Below are 25,867 nucleotides of genomic sequence, written 5' to 3' on the forward strand. Positions count from 1 at the left end.
GGCAATGGGAGCCATTGAGATAATTTTGAGTAGGGAAGTAACATGATGGTTTTATGCTTTATAAAGGTAGTTTTTGATGGCAGTGAAGACAACGCATCAGAGAAAAGAACAAAGCATTCAGGAGGTTATTGCCCAATACAGGTGAAAAAAATGTCAAGGACCTCAACTATTAGTGGCAGTGGAGGAGGAAGAGAGGAGACAGATGTGAAAGCAATTAAAAGGGCAGAATCAATAGAGCTTGGTGACACACAAAATATGGGAGGTGAAAGGATAGGGTTAAAGAAAACCCCAGGTTGTGGTTTGTGTCGTCAAAATAAATGGTTCTCCTGCTTTAGGCTCAGGAAGCCCTAAATTCATTCTATTTGTGATGTGTCTGAATCTGAGTCTTGCTTACATGAGCTCATGGACACTTGCCCAAGTGGCTATCTATGGTCCTAGCACAGAGGCTCGTTTACCTGCTTAACAAGTAGATTTGTATAGAAGTCCCTCTGCTGTGTGTGCATCAAATCTACAGTGTCAATGATTTATCAGTTCACAAAGACACGCGTGTTACTATTTCGTTGCACGGCCATTTTTGGAGGCACACACTGATCCATCACCACAGAAGCATGACTATTGGTCTAAATATAGATGTGCCTGTCACCTCAGAGAAAGAACAGACCAGAAGTCACGATTCCACTTACTCCAAGGAAATTTTAAGGTGATAGAATTGAAAAACAAATTGATGCAGTGTTTCTTAAGTCTATGAATCTGACCTAAAGATCAAATTATGATTACCTCATCTGTGCTTCACTTCTCTTGATTTTAATTGCTAATTTAGCCCCCAGACCCCTCTAAAGCAGCCCTCACCCCCACCACAAGATACTGCTCACAGTCCTCAAGGGAAAGCTCACAGGTGCTGAAAAGCAAGTAAAGTCAGCTCTCTGGCCAGACACCCTGCAAGGATCCCCAGCTTATTCCTTTTCTCCTACCCTAGCCCCCATCTGCTGCTGCCACCTGAGAGCCCATACGATGTTAGGAGATTGGGCGCTGGTACCTGCCAGCTTGAGTTTGAATGCTGGCTTTACCATGTACTAGCTGTGTGACCTAAGGCAAGTTATCTAGCCTCCCTGTGCCCCAGTTTCCACCCTTGTAAAATAGGAATAATATTATCTAATTTACCTCAGGAGGTATTGTGATGATTAAATGAGTTAATATTTATAAAGTACTTAAAATAGTACCTAGCACGTAACAAGCACTCAATACAGGTAAGCTATTATTCCTACTCCTACTACCTACTGGCACTAGGGAAGCCTCTGGTAGGTCCTGCCATAAAGTGCCAAAGCTACAGGAGTTCTGTTACAAGGTAAGGGACAATGCCTTCTTTTTGTAATATGACATCAAAGGGGTCACAAAGCAGTACAGCATATGCCTGGTGTTTTCTGAAATTACCAGTAAAAATGTTCTTTCCATTTTTCACTTACAGCCCTCCCTCCGCACGTCAAAAGACTGAGACATGAGTCCATGGGCACCCAGGCCAGAAGACACATGAGTGACAGACACCACATGGTCTCCCTCCCTGGGGGCGGAGCTTTGTTACAGGGTCAAGTGGGTCCAGCCTGGCTCCCACTCCCTTGGGATGAGTTCTTCCCAAGAGAATCCTTTGTTCTCACCTAAATAGACTTCTGGAGCCACCGTCTTCTTGATTCTTCCAAAGGAAGTACTTAAAGCTTCCAAAGAAAGTATTTAAAGAATTTAAATTCTTTAACCAAATAAAAATCCAGCCATATTGTTAAATTATTTATAAGTAGAAAACAAATATAAACTGGAAAACATATTAAATTCAAGACTAGAGAATCAGGAGGGGGGGATATAGCTCAGTGGTAGAGTGCACGCTTAGCATGCACAAGGTCCTGGGTTGAATCTCCAGTATCTCCCTTAAAATAAATAAACAAACAAACAAACAAACCTAATTACTTCCCCTCTCCCAAAAAAAACACACAAAAAAATTTTTTTAAAGACTAAAGAATCTCATGTATAACTGAAAAATTGTGCTCTACGCTGGAATTTGACACAACATTGTAAAATGACTATAAATCAATAAAAAATGTTATATTGTTAAAAAATAAAATAAAATAAATTAGGTTCCAAAAGATAAAAAAAAAAAACCTTCTTGATTTTCAAAAAAAAAAAAAGACTAAAGAATCTTTCTGATATGGACTTTTAATTTATCTTTGATAATGAAGTACCTGTCAATAGTCTTAACATTAGAACAGGGAGGAAAATCAAATTTTAAATATGATACCATTAATATTAGCATCAAAAACACCCAATACATGGAACAGAATTGACAGCCCAGAAATCAACCCACACATAAATGGACAATGAATTTACAACAAAGTAGCAAAGAACATACACTGGAGAAAGGACAGTCTCTTCAATAAATGGTGTTTGGAAAACTGGACAGCCACAAGCAAAAGCGTGAAACTAGACCACTATCTCATACCATACACAAACATTAACTCAAAATGGATTAAAGACTTGAATGTAAGACCTGAAATCATAAAATTCCTAGAAGAAAACACAGGCAGTATGCTTTTGGACATCAGTCTTAGCAATATTTATTTGGATCTGTCTCCTTAAGTAAGGGAAACAAAAGCAAAAATAAACAAATTTGACCTAATCAGACTAAAAGGCCTTTGCACACCAAAGGAAACCATAAAAAAAAAATGAAAAGGCAATCTAATGAATAAGAAAAGATATTTACAAGTGATATGTCCAACAAGGCATTAACATCAAAAGTATATAAAGAACTCACACAATTCAATAACAAACAAACAAATAAATAAATAAATAAATAAATAAATAAACCATCCAATTAAAAATGGGCAAACTGAACAGACATTTTTCCAAAGAAGACACACAGATGGCCAACAGACACATGAAAAGATGCTCGACATCACTAATCATCAAGGAAATGCAAATCAAAACCACAATGAGCTATCACCTCATACCTGCTAGGATGGCTGTTATCAAAAAGACAACAAATAACAGGTGTTGGCAAGGATGTGGAGAAAAGGGAACCCCTGTGTGCTGTCGGTGGGAATATAAATTGGTACAGCCACTGTGAAGACAGTATGAAAGTATCTCAAAACAATAAAAACAGAACTACTGTATGATCCAGCAATTCCACTTCTGGGTATATATCCAAAGAAAGCAAAAGCATTCATTCAAAAAGATACAGGCAGGGAGGTGCCAAGATGGCGGAGTAGAGAGATTCACAGCTCACCCTCTCCCACAAATACATCAAGAATTACATCTACAGACCCACTGAATTGCACAAAACACCTACTGAACTCTGGCAGAGTGTCTCTCGCTTCGAAATACAGGAGGATTCTCATAAAATCCAATAAACAACAAGTTCATACTGTATAGCACAAGGAACTATATTCAGTATCTTGTAACTTGTGGTAGAAAGAATATGAAAACAAATACATGTATGTATATGTATGACTGAAACATTATGCTGTACACCAGAAATTGACACAACATTGTAAACTATACTTCAATAAAATATACATATACACAAAAAAAGATACAGGCACACCAATGTTCATAGCAGCATTTACAAGAGCCAAGATATGGAAGCAAACTAAGTGTCCATCAACAACACAGAGCTGGATAAAGTCTGCAGTCATTAGGGAGATGGAGGCTATGGCAGATTCCTCCCAGCTCACTCTTTATCCCCACCTCAGTGTGTGTTATTTTTTATGTGGGTAGATGTTTACATACATATCAGATTTTATGGTAATAAATTATCTCTATGGCTATTTAAATTTTTTTTAAAGTATCCATCAACAGATGAATGGATAAAGATGTGGCATATATATATATATATATATATATATATATATATATATATATACACACATACACACGCACACACACACACACACACACATATATACAATGAAATACTACTCAGCCATAAGAAAAAATGAAATTTTGCCATTTGCAACAACATGGATGGAAAGGGAGGGTATTATGCTTAGAGAAATAAGTCAGAAAAAGACAAATAATGTATAACTTATATGTGGAATCTAAAAAATAAAAAAAACTAGTGAATATAACAAAAAAGAAATAGTCTCAGATATAAAGAACAAACTAATGGTTACCAGCGAGGAGAGGGAAGGTGGAAGGGGCAAGGCAGGGCTAAGGGATTAAGAGGTACAAACTACTATGTATGAAATAAACAAGCTATAAGAATGTATTGTACAGCACAGGGAATATAGCCAATAATTTTATACTAACTATAAATGGAGTATAATCTATAAAAATTTGGTACCACTATGTTTTACATCTGAAACTAATATAATATTGTAAATCAACTGTACCTCAATTTAAAAAAAGATATATGCACCCCTATGTTCATTGCAGCATTATTCACAATAGCCAAAATATGGAAACAACATAAGTGTCCATCAATGGATAAAGGATAAAGAAGTTGTGGTATGTATATACAATGGAATACTACTCAGTCATAAAAAGAATGAAATTTTGCCATTTGCAACAACATGGATGGACTTGAACGGCATTATGCTAAGTGAAATAAGTCAGACAGAGAAAGACAAATACTGTATGGCATCCCTTATATGCAGAATCTAAAAATACAACAAATTAGTGAATAAAACAAAAAAGAAACAGACTCACACATAGAACAAATTAGCAGTGACAACTGGGGAAAAGGAATAGGGAGAGGCAACATAGGAGTGAGGAATTTTAAAAGGGGGTTAATATGGGATTATATAAAATCATGTGTTTTAAACTTTTGCAAATTGTAAAGCACTATAGAATTTTTTAAATCTTTATTTTAATTTTTTAACAATCCAATACATAGGAATAAATCTAATAGAAGATGTGCAAGATCTACCCATAAAATTAAAAAAAACTTCTAAGAAAAATTAAAGACAACCTATATCAATGGAGAAACATGCCATATTCCTAGATACAAAGATTCAATACTATGTATATCATTTTCTCTCCAAATTGATCTATAGATTTTAATTCCAGCCAAAATCCCAGCAACTTTTTTTTTGTGTAAACTGACAAGATGATTCTATTTTTTTCTATGAAACACAACAGGCCAAGAATTTCCAAGACAATCTTGAAGAAGAAAAACAGAATTGATTAGATTTACACTCCCAAACGGCAAAACTTATTATAAAATTATAGCAATTAAGTCAGCAAGGTACTAGCACAAACTTGTATCGAGGCAGGCATAAAGATAAACAAATAGACCAATAGAACAAAGAGAGTTTAGAAACAGACCCACACATGTCCAGTTCTCTATAATTTATGACAATGATAACACTGCAGGACAGCGGGAAAAGGGTCGTCCTTTCAAAATGGTGCGGGATCATCTGGATATTCACATGGAAGAACACATTAACCTTGACTCCTAACTCATGCCCCAACACGAAACTGAATTCTAGAAAGCGTATAGGCATAATTTGGAAAAGTAAAACATTAAAATTTCCGGAGGGTAACTTATGAGAATATCATCATGCCCTTGAGGACATGACTGCTAAAGTAGAACACGAAAAGCACAAACCATAACGGGAACAGTTGATGAAGTGGATTTCATTAAGAACTTCTGCTCATTAAGAGAGTGAGGGCAAACCACACAGTGGGAGAAGAAATTCGCAGTACATATATTCAACAAAGGACTCATATTCAGAATATATAAAGAATTCCACAAATCAATAAGAGGAAACAATTTTTAAAGGGAGGAGTGAAAGACTTTAAAAAGGCACTTCATAAAAGAGAATACACAAATGGCTCAAAAAAATATTTAGAAAGGAATTAACATTAGTCATGAGAGAAATACAAATTAAATCTACAGTAAGGTACTACTGGGGTCCTGATACAGTTCTATTTCATGACGTGGGTGGTGACTTCACAGGAAAGACTTTACTGAGTTGTACACTTAAGGATTTGTGCTTAATACAAAACTTTATATCCTTTACTATACACTATATACTATATTACACTCACTATGTACTATATTTCAGTAAAAATGCTTTCCCCAAAAAGTGAGACTTTAGAAATCTATCAGCCAAATGCAATGTGTGGACCTTTTTAGGCTCTTGCTTCATATGAGACAACTGTTAAAAAGAATTTGCGAGACAGGGAAATTTGAACACTAACTACACATATGATGATAACCTAGACATTATTAGATTTTTTAGGTGTGATAATGGCATAGTGGCAATGTTTTCAAAAAGAGTTACCTTTTAGAGCTACATACTGAATTATAAATACATATATTATAAATAAAATATTGCCTTGGATTTGCTGCAAAATAATCAGAAGGAGGAGGATGGATAGAACAAGAACAAATGAGTTGCTAGCTGTTGTAGCTGGGTGGTGGACACATGGGAATCGCTGTACAATTCTCTCTACCTTTGTGTATAATAATAAAGTCTTTTTTAAAGCTATGACATAGCCAAGGTTTTATGCTTTGGAACTATTTATGACTCCTCTCTCCTACCCATCCCCAACCTAATCAAATAATATGCAGTGATGACGGAAACCTGAAACACTGAACCCTTAGACTACGGGGACCTCAAGAAGTAATCTGGGCCACTCCTTCATTATCAAGCAGAGTATCTGAAACAGAGGAGGACCCCTACCACATCTGCACAATGACCGGCCTAGGAGACATAGTGTGCCTACTCTCAAGAGAAGCAGTTAAAAAAAAGCAGTTTTACTGGGGACGCGGATATGACAGAGCAATCATTTACCCATATTCTTTGGGGGTACATGCCACTGCAAGGTCTCCAAGCAATCTAGCTGCCCTCTAGGAAAGATCAGACTCTCAACAGAAGCTCCTGTAACCTCCCTGAGCTGGCCCTTCCTGTCCTATCCCGGATACTAAACTATACAGCCTTGCCTCGTCTCAGTTGTCTGTCTTCCTCTACAGCTGACCTGGCTGGAGCTGCTAATGGAGTAAAGCAATCAAGTATGAATTCCTGCGTAAATCAAGGCTGGCTCTTTCTTATTCCGGTATCCTAAACGAGGAGAGGCTTACACCGTTGAAAAACCCTCATTAGACAGGTACAAGCAGTTGCAAAACAAGCTGGTTACGGCCTCCGGACTTAATGTGTCTCCAAGCCCTCTGGGTTTGGAGCTTTCCCACTTCAAAGGGAAATTAAATTATTCATTCCTTCTGGCCCTCACTCACCTTTTTAAGGTGAAGTCAGCTAAACTGATGAATCTCCAGGTTACACCTAGTTTAGTGTGCTATCCCTCCTAGGCAAAATGTTGCGTTTCAACAAGGACTCCTTGGAGAAATGAACTGTATCTTTGATAAGGAACTTGCTGGCACTCCCTGTGGTAGCTTCTGAAGGAAGGAAAACATTTTACTGACCCTCATGGGCTCATTTACCTACAACTAATTAGGCTGAGATAATGGGGGCTTTACAGGTGAAGGACCAAGATTTCATGTACACAAAAAGGGCAAAGTTCAGACATTAATTTACAGGACTTGCTCTATTTCTTCTTTTGGCCCGTAAGCATTTAAACAATGGGTACTTTTCAGACTAATACCAGCCATCTCTGACAAGTGCAGAGATTGAGCACACAGCTCTGAAGCCTGTGCACCCAGCTCTCCCACACACCAGCTCTGTGACCTCAGGTTTTCTGTGTCAGTTTATCACCTGTAAAATGGGGGTAGTAAGAGCATATAGCTCATAAGGTTGATGAAGTTAAAATAATACAATGTGTGTAAATCACTTCAAACAATGCCTGGTGTTAGCTTTTAGTATTTTTGATTATTACGGAAGCCCTGTCGTGGACATGTGCCATCACAGGAAAGGATAAGAATGGAGAGTGGACACCAGGAAACAAAATGAAAAGAGAAGTGCTGTTGAAACTCTGTGGCTAAGCCTTACAAACACATCTATTTCTATGTTCATAACATTTGTCTATCATTTAGGGATAGAGGAAAAGGTATTCTGAAATAAAGGGTCAGAGATGTAGCAGAAAGCGCTTATACTTTTATTTCAGAAATGTATAAAGAAAGGCTGCTCTTATGTAAAGATACAACCCCATTAGTATTAAAGGAACCAGCAAGATCTAAAACTCTGTTGGTCCTGATTTAGCCGAGGACCGCTCCACAAGCCACAGAAAGAAGCTAAGAGCTATGGTTTTGCTATTTTCTTGTTACTGACTGGCATTCATGAGCTCATTCAGCTTTTTTTCCCCTTAGATTTAGGCTATTATAATGTGTCACATTTGTCTATACATTTAGTATAGTTACTAGAGAGCACAATTTTAAAATAAAATTGAAGAAGTTCAGAGATTCTTTCAGTTTTTCAAACTTTATGAATAATCACCTGCTACAGTCTTTACATTTTTTAATTTGTAGTTTAGTCATCAGACCATTACTTCTAAATGGGCTGTGTATACATATTCAGAAAATATAGTTTCTTGTAATAATTAGAATGTTTCTTTTAACAATCGTAATTGTTTTGCCACTATTATTTACTATTATCATAGTCTGGAAGGATGAATGTATATATGAACCTGAGAAGAAGGAAGACTGCCCCAAGGGCCTGCTGTCCACTGTACACGGACTCCAGGGACTATTAATTATTTATCTATTTTTCAAAATTAATAAATAGGAATGTCTTTTTGCCCTTTATTCCCCTGATGAATTTAACTAAATGAGAGATGGCGGTGTATATATGCAGAGTTAGCATCTGAGAACATGGGAAGTCCAGGTAATGCAAAGGAGATGTTTTAAAAGCAAATATATTTAATGTCATCAACTAAACACAACACTGCTTTACATGGCATGTTTTTATTATGAGTAAATTCCCATGAATATTTTGATAGTTTGAGTGTATTTCTAAAAACATGAATGCTTTAAAAACATGACTTATTAACACACCAAAAAAGCAAAATTCAAATAACCCCTACTGACACTTTAAAGAAATACTTACACATAGTTAGGAAATGCAAAAAAGTATCAAACAGAAAAAATTGGAATCTCCCTCCTCAGCACCGTAGTCCTTCCACCTAAAGGTAAACCACTGTTTTATGCTTTTCTCTCCTACCAGAAAGAATAATGTATGCATATATGTTCATTTATTAACCAAAATGCGTATTATGCACACTGTTTTGTTACAGGCATTTTTTACTTAATATATCTTGATATTATTTCCGTATCAGCACATGGTGATAACCACATTGTTTCTGCTCTTAACAACGCTTCAGTGACTATCTCTGCACGCACAGTGAATGTCTCTGTGCACACGTCTTAGTGTTACATGCATTTTGTTATAGTCAGTGCAGTGAGAACAAGCAGTCTATCCCGGCTGTGTGGTGGGAAAAGAACAACCTAGTTCTCTTGGTTTATTTCAGTCCCTTCAGAAAATTTCCTGAGACCCTGTTATTTGTACCAAATGGGTCTCAGGCACAGCCTGAGATGGCACCTGAGAAAAGGACTGTATTCAGCTGAGAAGACGGTGAATATTCTTCCTCATCACTTCCGAGTGTGAAGGCTCCTGCCCTGCACTTAGATCCATGGGGTGTCCCACCCCTACCCCACTTACAGGAGGATGCTGGATGCTTGTGGCATGAGTGGAATGTTTGTAGAAGGGGAAAAATAAGCAAGCCCTGGAGAGACCTGCAGGCAAGAGTAACTTTGCCAGGTGACTGTGCCCTTCACTCTGTTACACAGGTATTAGAAACTCCTGGCTCACGGAAGCCCAACATGAAGCACGATATTCAGAGCTGTCTGCCCAGAAGTGCACACGAACACAGCTGAGTGGCAGAGTTGGGGTTAAAAAGTGATTAAGAGTCCACAGCTCAGACATGTTCATAATTTAAATCATCATATCTTTGCACTTAGTTGCTTCAAACCTTTTTTGAAATGATGGAGAATTGAAGTTACATTTAGAAAGCTTTCAAGATAGTTTTTCCAAATTTTTTTTATATTTGATATCTCATTTGACTCACAGATCAATTCTCTGAGGCAGGTAGGCCAGTGCCATTATCCCCACTTCATTCATGAAATGACTGCAGGACAGCGAAGTTAAATGACTTGCCCAAGGTCAATCAGCCGATTAAGCGCTCTGACTCCAAGAACAGTGCTCCTTCCCGAATTCTCCCAAGCCCACCCAAGTCTAACAAGTCCAGCTTGCCAGTTTGAGGACCGCCCCCCCCAAACAAAGAAACGCTAGAGATGTAAATATATCCCCCTGCAGGGATGCGTGAGAGCCTGAAAACTATCTCTTCTAATGGAAATTTAATAAATTGAGTAATAGTGATGTTGCTAAGTACCAGGTTGAGACACCAAACTTAAACGCTGACAGAAGAATAACAATCTCTTCTAGTTTTACAAATTCTGTGAAAATTGGCGTTATGTTTTATTATAAACACCCATACTATCTCAGCTTTTTAAATCTAGTAGCTTTTCATTTTTACAGCTGAGGCACTGCCTTGGACAGAACTAGTAATCTGTCATTCAGATATCTAACACCTATTTCTCGAGTTGCCTTTCTGTCAGTCAGGACTGGCCTAAATGAGTGTTTTGCAAACTTTTTCGAGAATGGCCTACAGAAGAAATGTATTTGCTTTGTAAAAGCAAACCTATGTTATCTGTCATTGAAACAAAACCTTCACAAAATAAGAATGATCCTTCCTATGGATGACTGACTTGGATATTTTCTATGCTTTTTTACTTTCCCATTTCATTATTTTTAAATTGTAATCATGACCAATACACTGATCTCTTGACTCACAGATGGATTAGGACCCACAATCTGAAAAATACTGGCTTAGATGAACAATACACAGATGCTGACTCAAAGAATTTATACACATTGGGAGTCTCATATGTACATAATTCACAGACATCTTGTAGTTGGAAAGTCCTTAGCCATCAATTAGTTCAACCATCTACTCTGTAACATCCCTGACCGAGGGTGATCTATCTGAAAGCCTTTGCTTGAATATATCTAGGACAATAAGTTACCTCTTACTTGGACCTAGCACAGGGCTGGTCATATAAAGACCTGTTAAAATAGCACAGAAACGAAGTTAAATGAATCAAATACCTAAATATACATTCAATTTTTTTCCCTAGAAGACAGCATGGATCTTTATTCCTAAATCTATCTCAGTCTTTTCCAGGAGGAAGGGGAAAGGGGAAAGTAAATCAGGGGAACAGAGGTCTAGAAAGGCTCCTCTCTGATGACTTGAAGAAGGGGTCTTAGTCAGTTTAAAAAAAACATTACAAGCAGCCTTCAAACTGGAAGCCTAAATAAGTGATACTCACAGGAGAGCTAGGAGGCTGCAAGGCAGAAAGGCTCTCCTGAGGAGGTGGGAAGAGAGCCGAGTCTTGAAAGACGGACAGAATTGGACAGCATCAGAGGCATGGAGAGAAGGTGGAAGGGTGTGAATGGACTCAGAAGTGAGTCCAGCATATTTTGGGGACAGTAATGAAAGGTTCATAAAGGGAGCAGTAAGAGACAAAGTCAAAAAGAAAGACTGAGGTCAGTCTGTGGCAAGCAAGATAAGATTCTGGATTGTATCCTGCAGGTAATATGGTATTACTGAAGGTTTCTGAGTGTGAATACGATATTACTGAAGGTTTCTGAGCATGTACAGAGTGGTATTTCAGAATTATACATCTGCACATGGACTTGAAATCTAGCTCTAAAAACACCCAGAGTTCAGACAACAGAGTCTTCAGCTGTATTTTAGTTTAGAGAAAAATGTGTGCGCACATGGACTTCATAAATTCAGAATTCTAATGAGAGCAGTCTTGGGCTCATTAAAAATAGAAAAGCTGGGATATACATATTGAGTTTAGACACCAATTGAGTTCAGTTTCTTTTTCCTTGTATCCTTTATTTTTGTTAATGAAGTGTGAGCCTTGTCTGTAGCTACCACTAAGTAATTGTTTCCTTTATGAAAGCAATAGACTTTATTCAGAAGCTTGTCCTCAATACTGCTATGGGTCTAATGCATTATTATAAATGACTCTGCAAAATTTAATTTTATATAAACAATAACAATGCTTTTAATAATAAGGTTGTCTAAAGTTAATATACAAACAAGGATCTCTGAAGTGTTTACTATCTAGTAATTCAGGCTCTGCTGGATACAGTGGCAGTGCCCTATGAACCTTAGTTGGAACTCAGGTTTGTCTCTGATGCATAAAAACATCAACTGTGAGTCACCTTGCAATTATACCTCCACTTGGAAGCATATTTAAGAGATGAGACTAAAAGCTAAATCTCTGTCAGATCTTGCATTGGTCTTCTTCTCCCTTCCTCCAGTCTGAGGATCAATAGAGTTCAGGATTCTTTAATAATTTCTCATAAGCATTTTTTAAAATTATTTCTCTAAATCTGAAATGTAACCAACGGCCTCAAAGTTACCTTGAGTTATTAATATTGCAAATTTCAGAGCTATAAGATGCATTAGTTGAGTCTATGCTTTTTCTCATGGGGAAACTACTTTAGAGAAAGGTATTTTAAATTTCTGAGAAAATGTTTGTACAGATCAGGTGTATAGGTTACCAACCACACACATGTGAATAATTGTTTGGGATAATGGAGACTATTCACCAATGATCAAGATTCAGCCCAGCTCTTTGTTGCTGAATTTCTACATCCACATAAATGGGTAAGTGACAGTGACACCGAAGCTCACATTTCACCTAAAAATTTCAAACCTGGATCTCAAGTTTAGTCTTAATTCTCCTTAATATGCATGTTTTGGAGACAACTACTTCGTCTATATTACTGCTGTCTAAACCGGGCAGTGACTCAAGAGGAAACTGGAGGAAAAAGGAGATGCTGGGCAAGAGCTAAAAAAAGAGTGAAAGCCCCTCAGCTAAGTCCCTCCCCGCCTCTCTACACCCCTAGCCTTTTGGTGACTTCTTGCCCCCATCAGATATTGCTGTCATCCATTATTCCACCTTCCCGGGTGGAGCACAGATTCTCATCATCTCAAACCTCCCGGGACGGCCCGGGCACAACAATTGCGTGTGGCACCTGGCTGTGGAAATTCGAGTTTTCCACACTCAAATGAAGAACTGGTCAATCCTGGTTACCATTAAGTGAGCCGACAGTGCCTGCCGCCGCCCAGTGCCTGGAAGTTCTCGTTACAAAACCTCGCCACCTGCTCGAGCCCATCTTCACCGACGATGGAGGATCTGCGGTCCCTCCGCACGCCCGACGTTTCTAGGTCACACTGAGGCACAGACGCACACACTCGCGCCCACGATCGCGGCCCTCCTGTGCACGCCGGGCCTCGGAGGGCGCTTACAAACTTACTCCTCGCCGAGGCAGCCCCGCCAGGGCGCTGGGAGCGAGGCCGAGCCCGCCAGGCCCGGGCTCCGGGTGGGTCGAGTCGGGTCGGGGTCGGGGTCGGGGTCGGCCCCGCCGGCCCGCCGGCCTCCCTCCCCCACGGCCCGGCCTGCCCCCGGCGCACGTGCCGGGTGACAGGCCCCCTATAGGTTCCATACCTGCCACCGGAAGTGAGTGAGGAGGGCAGTATAGGCATTTCCTGTGACGCGAGCGCCTGGACTCCATTAGGCAGCAGCTGGGGGAAGAATCAACACACCAGGGAGCAGAGCGGAGCGGACCCGAGGACAGAGGCGGCAGCTGCCTCCGCTGCCGCCCGCCGCCGCCGCCGCCGCCACCGCCGGGGCTCAGCCCAGCGGCGGGCCCCGCGCCCCCGCAGCCGCCCCGCGGCGCCCCCCGGCCCGACCCCCGGGCCGCGCTTCCGAGCTGCCTCCGGGAGGGGGGGGGGAAAGGGCCCGGATCCTCCTTCTCCCCCTCCTCCTCTTTTCCCTCCGCCTCCCCCTCCTCTCACCCCCTTACCCTGACCCCCTCCCCGCCTCCCCCGCCCCCCCTCACCCCGACCCTCTCCCCGGCCCCCGCCTCCCCTCCCCCGCCTCGCCCCACCGGCTTCCCACCACGGCCTCTCTCGGCGAGGAAACTCTGGCCTCCGCTTCCTCCTCCTCCGACTCGGACACCGGCGGAGCCTCCCCGCCCCCGCGGAAGAAACCCCGAGCCTCGGCGGCGGAGGGAGCAGGAGAGCCCGGGGCTTCGGCAGGCAGAGCAGGCCTCTCCCCTCCGTCCTCGTCGTCCTCGTCCTCGTCGTCGTCGTCGTCCTCCTCCTCCTCCTCCTCCGTGGTGGTAGTGGTGGGACTCCCCCCGGCTGCTGCCCCTTCCGCCGCCGCTGCCGTCCCCCACCGAAGTAGCAGCCACAGCCTGGTCAGCGGCAGCATCATGCAGGCCAACGGGGCAGGAGGAGGAGGAGGCGGCGGCGGCGGCGGTGGAGGAGGAGGGGGCGGCGGGGGCCAGGGACAGACCCAGGAACTCGCCTGCCTGTCGGCTCAGAACGGGGAGTCGTCCCCCTCGTCGTCGTCGTCCGCGGGGGACCTGGCCCACGCCAATGGGCTCCTGCCTTCCGCCCCCTCCGCCGCCAGCAACAATAGCAACAGCCTGAATGTCAATAACGGGGTCCCCGGCGGGGCCGCCGCCGCAGCCTCTGCCACGGTCGCAGCTGCCTCCGCCACCACCGCCGCCTCCTCTTCCTTGGCCACCCCAGAACTGGGCAGCAGCCTCAAGAAGAAGAAGCGGCTCTCCCAGTCAGATGAGGATGTCATTAGGCTAATAGGACAGCACTTGAATGGCTTAGGGCTCAAGTAAGTATCCCTTACAGGCAGCTGGTGTGGACGGACAGAGGGACGGAAGCTGGCGGGGAAGGAGGTGGCGGGGGTGGGGGGTGCTGGAAAGAGCTCAGGCAGAGAGAGAATTACTGCTGGGCCGCAGGGCCCAGGACACAGGAGGACGCAGCTCAGACAGGCCGCCCAGGGAGGAGGAGCTGACCTGAAGGGAAATAAGGGAAAATCAATCAGTCTGACAAATTGTGAGAGGAGACAGGCCGTTGGGGGTTGGGGAGGGGTCGTAGAATCCAAAAGATTCACCCCTCCCCACACACCTTTAAGAGCTTGTCTGTCAATAAAGACAGATGCGGGAGTGTGTCTCTGTATGTGTTGGGGGAGGGGTGGATTAGAGCTGGTGGAAATAATGAACCTTGGAGGATTTGTTTTTCAAGTGTATCTCAGAGGCATCTTTGTGGGACACCTCCCAACCCCCAACCATGACCGACAACCCAGGCAAACTACCAATCAGGAAGGACAATCACTTACAAGTGTTTATGGGAACTGAGGGACTGGGATAATTTGGAAGGAGGCTGCTGAATAAATCTGATGGGAATAATGAAGTAAGATACCATGTTGATGTCATTTAAAGGCCCTTCTGTGTGTACCAGAGGCCTACCACTAACTTGCCTGAGATACCAGTGTAATACTACGAAGTTGATTGCCTCTGAAAAAGAGACATCTGATCTGGTGAATCATTTATTTTCACATACAATTTGGATGGCCTTGTATACCTGAACTAGGGTGAAGGTAGACGATCTTGGCCTCAAACCCCCGTTTTGTATACACACAAAGAAAAACCAAGGGGGTGGAAGGTGGGATTGGTGGGAGTGCAGTGGAGCCCAGTGGAGGATGAAGCAGAACCAGACAGAATAAGACTAGGGAACAACATGCAACAGTCAGTTTCCAGCTTCAAAGCATAGATTAAAATAAGCCCTTAGGCTTGCCTGTGTATTTTTGGATTTATAGATTTGTTCTGGGGAGAGAGAGAGAAAGAGCACTTTTTAAAAGTGACATAAATATTTTGATTCTCAGGCAGATTATTGCACTGTTTTTTGCTGAAAAATAAATGGAGCTGCATAAGAAAGCATTGAAACGTAAACAAATATGTAAGACTCATAAAGATTCTTAGATATCAAAATATCTGATGGAAGAAACCACATTTGGTGAATCTTTTATGCTCTAAAAGAAATACACCAAAGGAAGATTTCACTTCATTCCCTAAGAAAAAGGATTAGTATGAAAACAGATTTTGTAAATGCTAACAGAACATATTACTGAGACAAGAAGCAAGCTGACAGCAGCAGGAGGAAATAACTCGTGACTGTTTGGAACCTACACCATAGTAAATTTGCTATTTTTAGTATAGAGAGAAAGGGAATGATTTTTGGTGCTGGATTTATTTCAATTTTAAAGTTTGACCTCTTAGAATTTCTTTGCAAACATAATACCTGGATATAAGGCTCTTACCTAAAACAGGTCATCTCCATCGTCTTGTATGGAACTAACAAGACTAACAACTAAAATTTTTATCTTTCCAAACGTAGTAAAGTGGTTAGTATGTAGATCCTAGTTTTTCATTTTTTTTAACCGGTTGGTTAAAAAACACGTTTTTAGAAATTTTATACTTCATTAAAGGCGTTAAATGGTAAAAGTAGGAACAATTTATTTTGATTCTGGTTTCAAGAAGGTTTTTAACTTGACTAGCTATAAATGTAGATGGCAGTTTAAAAATCAAGTTTGTTTAGCCAAGCACATCAAAGCTATTCATTTCTTTTTTCTTCATCATGAGGTTAGCTTAAGAAGTTTTGCAACTGTTTTCATAGGCCGTAGTTTATTTGGAAGAGTAAACCCTGAAGTTGGTCAGGTCTTTTTTACACTGTATCTCTCCTGCAGCCAGACTGTTGATCTCCTCATGCAAGAGTCAGGATGTCGTTTAGAACATCCTTCTGCTACCAAATTCCGAAATCATGTCATGGAAGGAGACTGGGATAAGGTAAAGTAGGGCATATAGAGCTGTGTAACTGCTGCTAAAATTATATATTTGATGTGCATTTTGTGACATTTCTGTTTTTCTCTTATACCAATTTTTGCAGGCAGAAAATGACCTGAATGAACTAAAGCCTTTAGTGCATTCTCCTCATGCTATTGTGGTAAGAGGCGCACTTGAAATCTCTCAAACGTTGTTGGGAATAATTGTGGTAAATACACTTTTGTTCTTAGTTTCACATTTATGCTTATTTTAGTAGGTTATTGATAACTCTAGGCTTCTGCCTCTTATAAAAAATAAGGCCTTAACTTTCAAATAATTAAATTTGTAAGCTAGGATGAGTGTTAGTATTTTAAAATGAGTTTAATATTTTAAAAATCATGTTTAGTAAATGTGTCATTTGAACCTAGTGTATAAATTAAGCATCTGCTGAATTATACTGAAAGATCTTTATGCTTTCAGTACTGTTAATAAGAGTTTTATATTTATAGAATCAAGGATAAATTATACTTGAATATTATTTAAAATAGTGAATGTGCTGGTAAAGAAAATGTATTTGAGTGTGTGTATATTCATATAGCCTTAAGTAGTTGACACATTATCTTTTTTTAAATCTTTGGAAAGTATAATTAATTCAGACCAAGTCCATTGGGTGCTCACCATTTTCCATTCTTGCATTCCAGTTGTGTGAATTGACAGTAGTGTCAAAGTTTGCATAGTCTGTTATCACTCTGGTGGAGGATTTGTATGCAAATTTAACCATTGGGCTCTGCTTACTTCCCTGACAAGATCAGTTTAGTAGTTTAACCTGTTAGCCTCTTTCATAAGTCTTAATGAATCTTTTATACTACTAGGCTTTAATTCTTCAGTAGTTGTTGGTGAGAGAGAGGAGGGGATAAGTTTTTTCTAAGTCCTTGTGATTGGAAACCATGAAGAATCAGCTGCTGGGCTGCTGCTGGCTTTTTAACTTCTAGCTGATTCATTTGTTGTCAAAAGCAGTTTCCTGTCTAGTGGGGGAGGGAAAGAAGGCGAATAGGAAGTGAAGTAGGGAAACCAGCTGTTTGTTAAATATTAGTAAATGGTTGTTACATTTTGATTTTTTTTTTAATTGGGTCAAACATTAATCTTTCTGCCTCTGTCTATAAACCTACTGGAGCCTCCTGTTTCTGTGTTTAGGGGGGTTTTAAAAATCTTAATTACAAAAGAGTTTTCAAATTCTTAATATGATTTTATACAAAAATGTCCTAGAGATTGGACTTCAGGTGAATGAAAGGTGCAAACAATATAAAGAAATATGGATTCATTTAAATTGACTATCATTTTTTGTTTGTTTTCAGTAAATACAATACTAAAAATTTTAACTTACTGCATCAGATGCCTGATAATAAGTTAACGCATGGAATAATCAATTCTATAGTAAATTTTAAAAATGAAAACACAGAAGTTAAAATAAATAGACATCTATATTTAAAAGGATTGCAAATTTTCCAGTACCCAGATTTTCCGTAATCAGTATGTTTGGGGTTTAAAAAAACAAATACCTAGTACTTTTAATTGAGCGGTTTTTCATAAATTGTTAGCTCTGACAAATAAAAGGTGACCATAAAATAAAGACAATTAAAAGGCCAAAATAAGAATTGGGATTCTTTTCCCATTGGACAAGTTAGCACTGCTTATTTGGTGACAGTGAAGAACTTGCCCATGGACAACTTTTAAATAAGTGTGGTTTCTTAGAGGATCATTTCCCTTTTTTAAGCTTTATCCAATTATATCTGTAATTTAGTACGAAAAATTAATAGGCTCACTTCCTATTTTTCCCTTATTTGTTCATAGTAATTTGAGACTTCCGTATTGGATTTAGATTATAACTGTCTCATTAGAAATCTTCATTAGAAGCAGCGTGTAAACTGAAGAAAGGTAGTTGTAGATAATAAGGAGGAATCCTTTCTTTTTACATCCTGTTCAGTCTATAGAATATTCTAGGGTCTAATAAGAGATGAAGATTAAATCTCTGGCTGAGCCTCACACCATCAAACAGTTTAGGTATTTATACAAAAAAAGGGGTTCCAGCTTTATCTCACTTTAAACATTAATGCTTTTAAAGATTCAGGTCAGCATTTTTACCCCTAATTGTGTTTAGATTTACTCCTTCTCCCACTCCATCTCCAGAAGATAATCTAATGGAAGTGTAAATTTGTAATAATACCTTAGAAGACAACTGTTTGGGTTTTTTTAAAACAATTATTTTAATTGTATGCCCAGATACATTTGCTGGCTTAGTTTAGACTAAAATTGTATTTACTTTTTTAGAGCTTAATGTTTTTATTGACCCAATCTACTCCCCTCTTCTCTCCCTCCCACCCTTGCCCCCCAGCCAATATTTTTCAATGGTTTCTAGTCAGATACTAGGAATACCAGAAGTTGTTCTGGGGTTTTAGGAAGTTGAGCTTACAAATCAACATATTTTAGTTTAGGTTCAAATATGCTTAGCTGTGTCTGGGGAATTTGGGTGGGTATTTGAGATCAGTAACAGAAAATTTTTATACGTCTAAAAATTTTTTTATTCTTACATTAATATAATAGAAATATGCTTAACAAAAGTGTTCAAATATTAACTTGATGTACAAAAACTTACCAGTATATTTTAAAGTTAAATAGGGAGGATCATTTCTCCTTTCCTCTGAGTCATGATTTAATTGATATCACTTGGTTATAACCTTATTCCATCGTTAGTCAGAGCCACTAAGTTAGCTGGGAGGCTGCCCTTGATAACCAGACTTCCTATGTATCATAACTTCTGAGTTTCAGAACTTCACGTTGAGCTCAGTGTAATTATATGGGAGGAAATGATAAAGCAATCCAGATACTGGGTAGGATGGGGGACATTGGCAGGATTTACCACTAAACTATCTTTCGAGTATCCTAGTCACTTACCAATTTCAAGTTTTTATTAGATAGTAAAAGAGACAGAGAATTACTACTGGGCCCAAAGATGCTGAAAAATTATCAGAGACCAGGAATAATCTCTTAGAGAGGTCTAATTAGGAGTTGGGGAAAGATAGAAAGGAGAGTCTGTTTTCTCAACCTGTTTTCTTTTCCGTTTAAGAAGCTCGTGATCTTTTAAATAAGTGTAGTAATGCCCTGCCCCAACCTCAGCAAACTTCAGTTTTGCTTGCTTCTTTTAATTTTTTCAGTAAATTATTTACAATTAACATCATTTGTGAAATGTTCATTTTCTTGAAAGTGTATTTATATTTTTCTGCATTAAATTTTGGGAAGTAAAATATAGTCTTTCTCCATCTTATCGTATATGTCAAAATACTTGAACTGCTTATTAAGAGAATAAACATTTTCTCTCTCAACCAAATCTCTAGCTGTTCTTGGCCAGCAGCATGTTAGTTGCCATGTACATTACCAGGATTTGATATCTATTTGAGGATATTCTTTGTCTTAATCTGGGTAAAATGACTCATAGAGAAATGTTCTTGCACTGCTTTTATAGCATTCCCTGTATATACAGAAATACATGTTTATGTTGGCTTCTCTCAAAGTTTTACTCTGCCTTCTTCTTCTCTCCTGCCCTGCCTCTGCCCCATAGAAAGAGAGTAACTTGTTATAGTAAGATCTTGAAGGGAATATAGGGGGAAATAACATTGGGGCACTGTCCCTACACACATTGGAATGAGAAAGGGGGTGGTGTGCATAGGACCTAATGATTGATATATGAAAAATAAAGACTTGTCCTGAACTAAAAAAAGAATTTCCCCAAATTCCCACTTACTAAGGAAGTTTAGTGAAGAAATTAAATACACATACTGCCAATGGCATTTAAGTGAAAAAATTCTGCAACTAAATGATAGTCAAGGTTGAATCAAAAACACTATGTAAAATGAAACTCTTAAAGGTATATTAATAAATGGAAATATATGAACTCTTCATTTCGTAAGGAGTTGGAAGTTTTTTTCAGAAGATAAAATGGTGAGAGTATCCAGAATAACTTTTAAATTCTTTGATCCTTAGATTTTGGGTTTTTTGCTCTTTTGTCTTTTGATTTTTGTCATGTGATGGTCTTCAAAGTATTTAATTTGGCATCTAGAGGTTAACGTTAAGTTACATGTACGGTAACATGTTTTCAGGGAATCTTGGTAGCCGATTTCTGAAGCATTCGTTAGTCAGTCTAACTTTATGTGTAAAATTTGGTAAGTGTAATTTTTCCAGAGTTGTAGGAGCTTATCTCATAGTTTGAAATTTTTTCTAATATTCTTCAGCTTTAGATTTAAGATTAGATTATTACCAAACATAAGTAATATATCTTTTAAAAGATGTATTTAAATGTATGCATAACTTATATGGAAGAGTTTGTTTTGTTTGCTTTCTTTAGAAACCATTTTTATAAGCTTGTAGGTTATGCTTTCCTTCTAAATACTCCCTAATAGAAAAATCTTGTAGAGGAATTCATTGTACTCTTAATTTTATAAATAAATGATGGTTTCTGCATACCATTTTTTGACAGCAGTGTATTTTTAATGTTTTTAAAGTAAGCACCTTACTGAAGAAGTAAAGGCTGTCATTTGGGGTTTTCTTTTAAATGGATTTGAGATCTTTACCACAATATTCCTTGGAATCTCTAAGCATGACTAACATTTCCTATCTACTAACTTTCTACCTGCATCAGTTGGCTTGCTCAAGCACCACAAGTAGCAGATAAGATAAAAGAGTCCCTCCAGGCAGTGGTCTTTAATTAGGTTTAAGGTTTAAAAGAAATTCCAAACTTAATATTCGTAAAAACTCTCCTGTCTAGCAAAAAGCTGCTGAAAGTATGATGATCACCTTCAAGTTAAAAGTAAAGTAATCGAGTAAACAGTATTAAAACTAAACACATTTCAGAAAAAAACCAAGTGTGAAAGTGCTTCACAATAATCAGGAAATAGTTTGTCCTTTGGGGGAAGGAGTTGATAATAATTATGCTTTATAGTGAGATGCATCAGTGATCAAATTGTTACCAATACACAAAGACCTTTGAATTCAACCGTCTATTTTAAACATCCCTTCATTGCCACCCAGAGAAAGTGAGTCCATCAAGCTCATGCTTGTCCACTTTGGTCATAAGAAACTTCAGTACTTTGCACAGCAGCCTCTAGTCCAATTGCTGGACAGCTCTTCTTTCTTTCGATCAGCCAAAATCTGACACTTTGTAACTTTGACCCCATGGCTTTAGTTCTTCTTTCATGGTATAGTTAGTCCTTTCATATTGTGGCATTTAAATAATTCCTCCGTGAGCTATTTTTTTCTGACATCTTTTTAAAACTTGTTGCATGAACCTCCTGTTCCCCCTGCCCCCAGTGCCCATTATAAGTCAGACTTTTTAAAAACCAAATTTAGACTACTTGGAATAGTTCTAAATTTTCACACAAGAAGGAAAATTCTAGGTAAATGTTTTGAGGATTAATAATTAATTATTTTCCTGTGTCGATGCCTTGGTCAGTAATGGTCTTGTCTAATTTGAGATTATTCGTTCAAAACAGTTATATTGTGAAATTAAGCAATAGGGTCACATTTAATCTGCTGTGACCCTCTTAAACCAAAATAATTTGAGTCATTTTAAAGCTTTATAAAAATTATTTTCAAAGGGCATAGTAGAATGGTTTCTACTGTTCTGTTTAGGCACAAACATTTTCTGAAACATCCATCAACTTTTTTCCCCTGACTGCTGCTTTCTGTCATGTCAGAGGATGAAGTTTTTGCTGCTGCAGCAGAAGTACCTGGAATACCTGGAGGATGGCAAGGTCCTGGAGGCACTTCAAGTTCTACGCTGTGAATTGACGCCACTGAAATACAATACAGAGCGCATTCATGTTCTTAGTGGGTAAGGAAGCTCAATTCTTAGACTCCAGGTTGATGAAGGAGCTATTTTTAACAAGGTTACCATTCCAGAGTTGCATTTCTTTTAACATTTTTCCAAGATCTGAGTATCACTAAATTCTTGGGTAGTATTTGTCTGGGTAAATTCACTTATGTGTGTACAAACTATTTTTGTCATCCTAGGACGCCTTCCATATTAGAATAGATATTTAAGTGGGTGAAAGGGAGAAAAAATACGTATTGACAGTGAAATGCTATTACATACTCTTCTATAAAAGCCCTTTGTCATTAATCTTCTATAAAGACACTATGCAGTGAGTATTGATGCAGACAGACATTTCTTTTAAACGTACGCTTATCATGTACCAGGTGCTTGCTAAGCATTTCATATGCAGAATCTCATTTTATCCTCATGTCAGTCCTTTACATGTTAGAGTGCCCAAAGCCTTGGTTGTGGACTTCCCTTCTGTTCTCTGTCTACACACACTTCTAGGTTACCTCATTCTGTACTGTGCCTTCCAATACCATCTGTGTGCCAGTGGCTCTTAAATTTGCCCTCTCATCCAAACTCCAAATGTGTATACCTGATAGCCTACCTGACAGTCTCCATGTGGACGTCTAATAGGTATCTCAAAGTTACATGTTCAAAACAAAAATTCTTGATTCCCATTGTCCCTCCACATGCCCCACCCCCACAAACCTGTTCCTCCTCTAGTTTTCATCTGAGTAAATGGTAAGGCCACCTACCCACTTCTTCCAACAAGAAACTTAAGCCTCATTGTTGCATTTTTATCTTTTAACTTTGACATGTATTGTTCACGTAAGGAAATGGCTCAGAGATGACAAGGTGTTGAGCTGACATCAGAGCCCTGAGTTTCTTCCTCTCAGTCCAGTGTCCTTTGACTTATACCACATGACTTCCCATAAACAGACATTCATTTGAATCCTTAAGGTGTAATGTGTATATTCAAAAGGGAACAGAAGCAATCATAGGTAACTTCTGCAAAATTTTAAAAGTAAATAATTTTTCTGTAAAATTAATAATAAATTTTACTCCCAAGAAGTTACTTTAGAAGCCAAATTTTTGGAATATCCAACATCTTTTAGAAGGTTTTATGATTCTGATAACTCGTACTATTAAAAAGTCAGTTCTTCTCATCAGTTAAGGCACTATTTATATACTAAATGGCAAGAGAACAAGTAGTTCTGCTGTTGGGTAAGAAGCTATTAAATTATTTAGATGCTAAATGCAATATGCAATTAAAAAAAGGAGGAGGTGATACTCAAGTTAACTGAGGGGTTTCTGATACTTACATCATCATTTGTTAAGCTCTGCCTATATACGCAGTTGTAGACCAAGTACTTCATATGCTCCATCTTATTTAATTCTTACTGCCCTACCTAACATCCTTTTTCACAAATGAGAACAGATTGGTCTAAGACCAGAGAATCAGACAAAATAACAGGAGAGTTATTTGCCAGGTCTAATCTCCGTGTTTGAATAATGCCTTCACTTCTTTTACTTTTAAAGCCTTCTTCTGAGAAGAGCCAGAACCAGGTCAGGGTCATACTTCCAGCAGGGGGCCCTCATGTATTCTCCAGAATCCATGAATTTAGCATTTATTCCTCCTCCAGCACATATAGTGAGTAATAAAACAGTTCCCAAATGTTCTGCTTTGGGATCTCAATACCTTTCACAAGATGACACAAGGATGATTATCCAATTACGCCATTTCTTGAATGGTATTTATGATAAACTCTTGAAGGTATGTTGTTTTTGTTTAATTAACTTAGTATAAATATCTTTGAAGGTTTTTGGGGGTTTTGTTTTGTTTTGTTTTGTTTTACTGTTGAGAAGCAGTTAAGTTAGCATAGTGGTTAAGAGCAAGTTCTACAGCTACAATGCCTGGGTTCATTTTCTTACTTTGCCTTTTAACCCTAAGTTAGTCACTTAAGCTTTTTGTGCCTTGATTTCCTAATTTATAAAAATAGAATAATAGTATTTATTTCATAGAGGATTCTTATGAACATTAAATGAAGTAATATGTGCTAAGTGCTTAGTTAGAACAGAGCCTGGCACACAGTAAGAGCTACATATGTATAATGATACATAATAGAATATATTCTTATATTTATTGTTAATAGATAGTGTGGCAATAATATTATCTATTACACTATTGCTATTATATTACCATTTAGTGATTATATCCAGGTGCCAGGTTATATTAATGAACTGGGTCCACTGTAAAAATTTCTTCTTGATATGTATTTCTTTGAACTAGATATCCAAAATATAATCAGTATTTTTCAATTACGTTTAATCCAAAGAAAAGGGTTTGATATTTGGTGCTTTCTCTTTTGTATTTTTAGGTATCTGATGTGTAGCCATGCAGAAGACCTACGTGCAAAAGCGGAATGGGAAGGCAAAGGAACGGCTTCCCGATCCAAACTGTTAGATAAACTTCAGAGTAAGAGTCTTAATTTTTGATGTTTCTGTGTTTTCTCTTAGAAGTAGATACTAGGAATCAATTAGGAAGACACTTGTGCAGACACACTCTTATTAAGTGGTTATATAGGAGTTCGGGGGCAATCCATTAAGAGGCCCTTTGAACCAGAGGCTTCAAATTCTGCCATGGAGTCTAAGGAGCTAACCTCAGGAGTCAGTGAGAGGTTGCTGCTCCCAGAGAAGTTTCCTTACATTTGTTTTATGGAGGGATGCTCCCCTTAAGATTCTGTTTTGGGGGAAAAGTGCTGTGGTTAGAGAAAAACCCCAAACCGCAGCTTTAAGCCACTAGTGTTGTAGATAGAAGCAGGCCTCGTTTTATCGCACTTCACCTTATTGTGCTTCACAGATGCTCCATTTTTTAATAAAGGCTTGTACATTTTTTTAAAGACATAAGGCTGTTGCACACTTAATACACTTCAGTGTAATGTAAACACAGCTTTTATGTACACTGGGAAATCAAAAAAAAAAAGTGTAACTCACTTTATTGCGGTGTCCACTTTATTGGGGTGGTCTGGAACCGAACCCACAATATCTCTGAGGTATTGCTGTTTTTTGTTGATTTCAACAGTATGGCCCAGATTTCTTGAGATAAATTGTTTTACCCTCCCTCCAAACATTTTATATAACTTCAAAATTAGAATAGGGGTTTATTTTTGCCACATCTTTATGATAAAAGATCCTTTTTCCCTCTCTGGTTAAACCATATGATTCTGCGTTTTCATGTTGGGGTGGGAGTGAAGATCCTAAAAATCAGAAACTGTCTGGTTGGGGAGGTATAAGG

At 38.9% G+C, this 25,867-nt stretch overlaps 2 protein-coding genes across 5 annotated transcripts in view; one reads left to right on the forward strand and one right to left on the reverse strand.

Moving 5' to 3' along the window:
- CNIH3 (cornichon family AMPA receptor auxiliary protein 3) overlaps nt 1–13,706 on the reverse strand; it is a 207,778-nt gene extending 194,072 nt beyond the window's left edge. For both annotated transcript variants that reach the window (XR_004132156.2, XR_010377167.1), the window contains exon 1: nt 13,523–13,706. The gene's annotated coding sequence lies outside the window, so the exon portion shown is untranslated. The remainder of the gene's footprint in view (nt 1–13,522) is intronic.
- Nucleotides 13,707–13,928: 222 nt separating this feature from the next.
- Nucleotides 13,929–25,867, forward strand: part of WDR26 (WD repeat domain 26) — a 38,329-nt gene continuing 26,390 nt past the window's right edge. The window contains exons 1-5 of one of the 3 annotated variants that reach the window (XM_064477270.1): nt 13,929–14,710; nt 16,625–16,724; nt 16,825–16,929; nt 22,448–22,584; nt 24,951–25,048. In XM_064477270.1, the coding sequence (XP_064333340.1) occupies nt 14,292–14,710; nt 16,625–16,724; nt 16,825–16,929; nt 22,448–22,584; nt 24,951–25,048 (859 nt within the window). In that variant the 5' untranslated portion in view covers nt 13,929–14,291. The remainder of the gene's footprint in view (nt 14,711–16,624; nt 16,725–16,824; nt 16,930–22,447; nt 22,585–24,950; nt 25,049–25,867) is intronic. The other 2 variants (XM_031438443.2, XM_010992677.3) reach the window with 2 other exon arrangements.

Source organism: Camelus dromedarius, chromosome 21, assembly GCF_036321535.1.
Source record: "Camelus dromedarius isolate mCamDro1 chromosome 21, mCamDro1.pat, whole genome shotgun sequence".
Classification (NCBI taxonomy): domain Eukaryota; kingdom Metazoa; phylum Chordata; class Mammalia; order Artiodactyla; family Camelidae; genus Camelus; species Camelus dromedarius.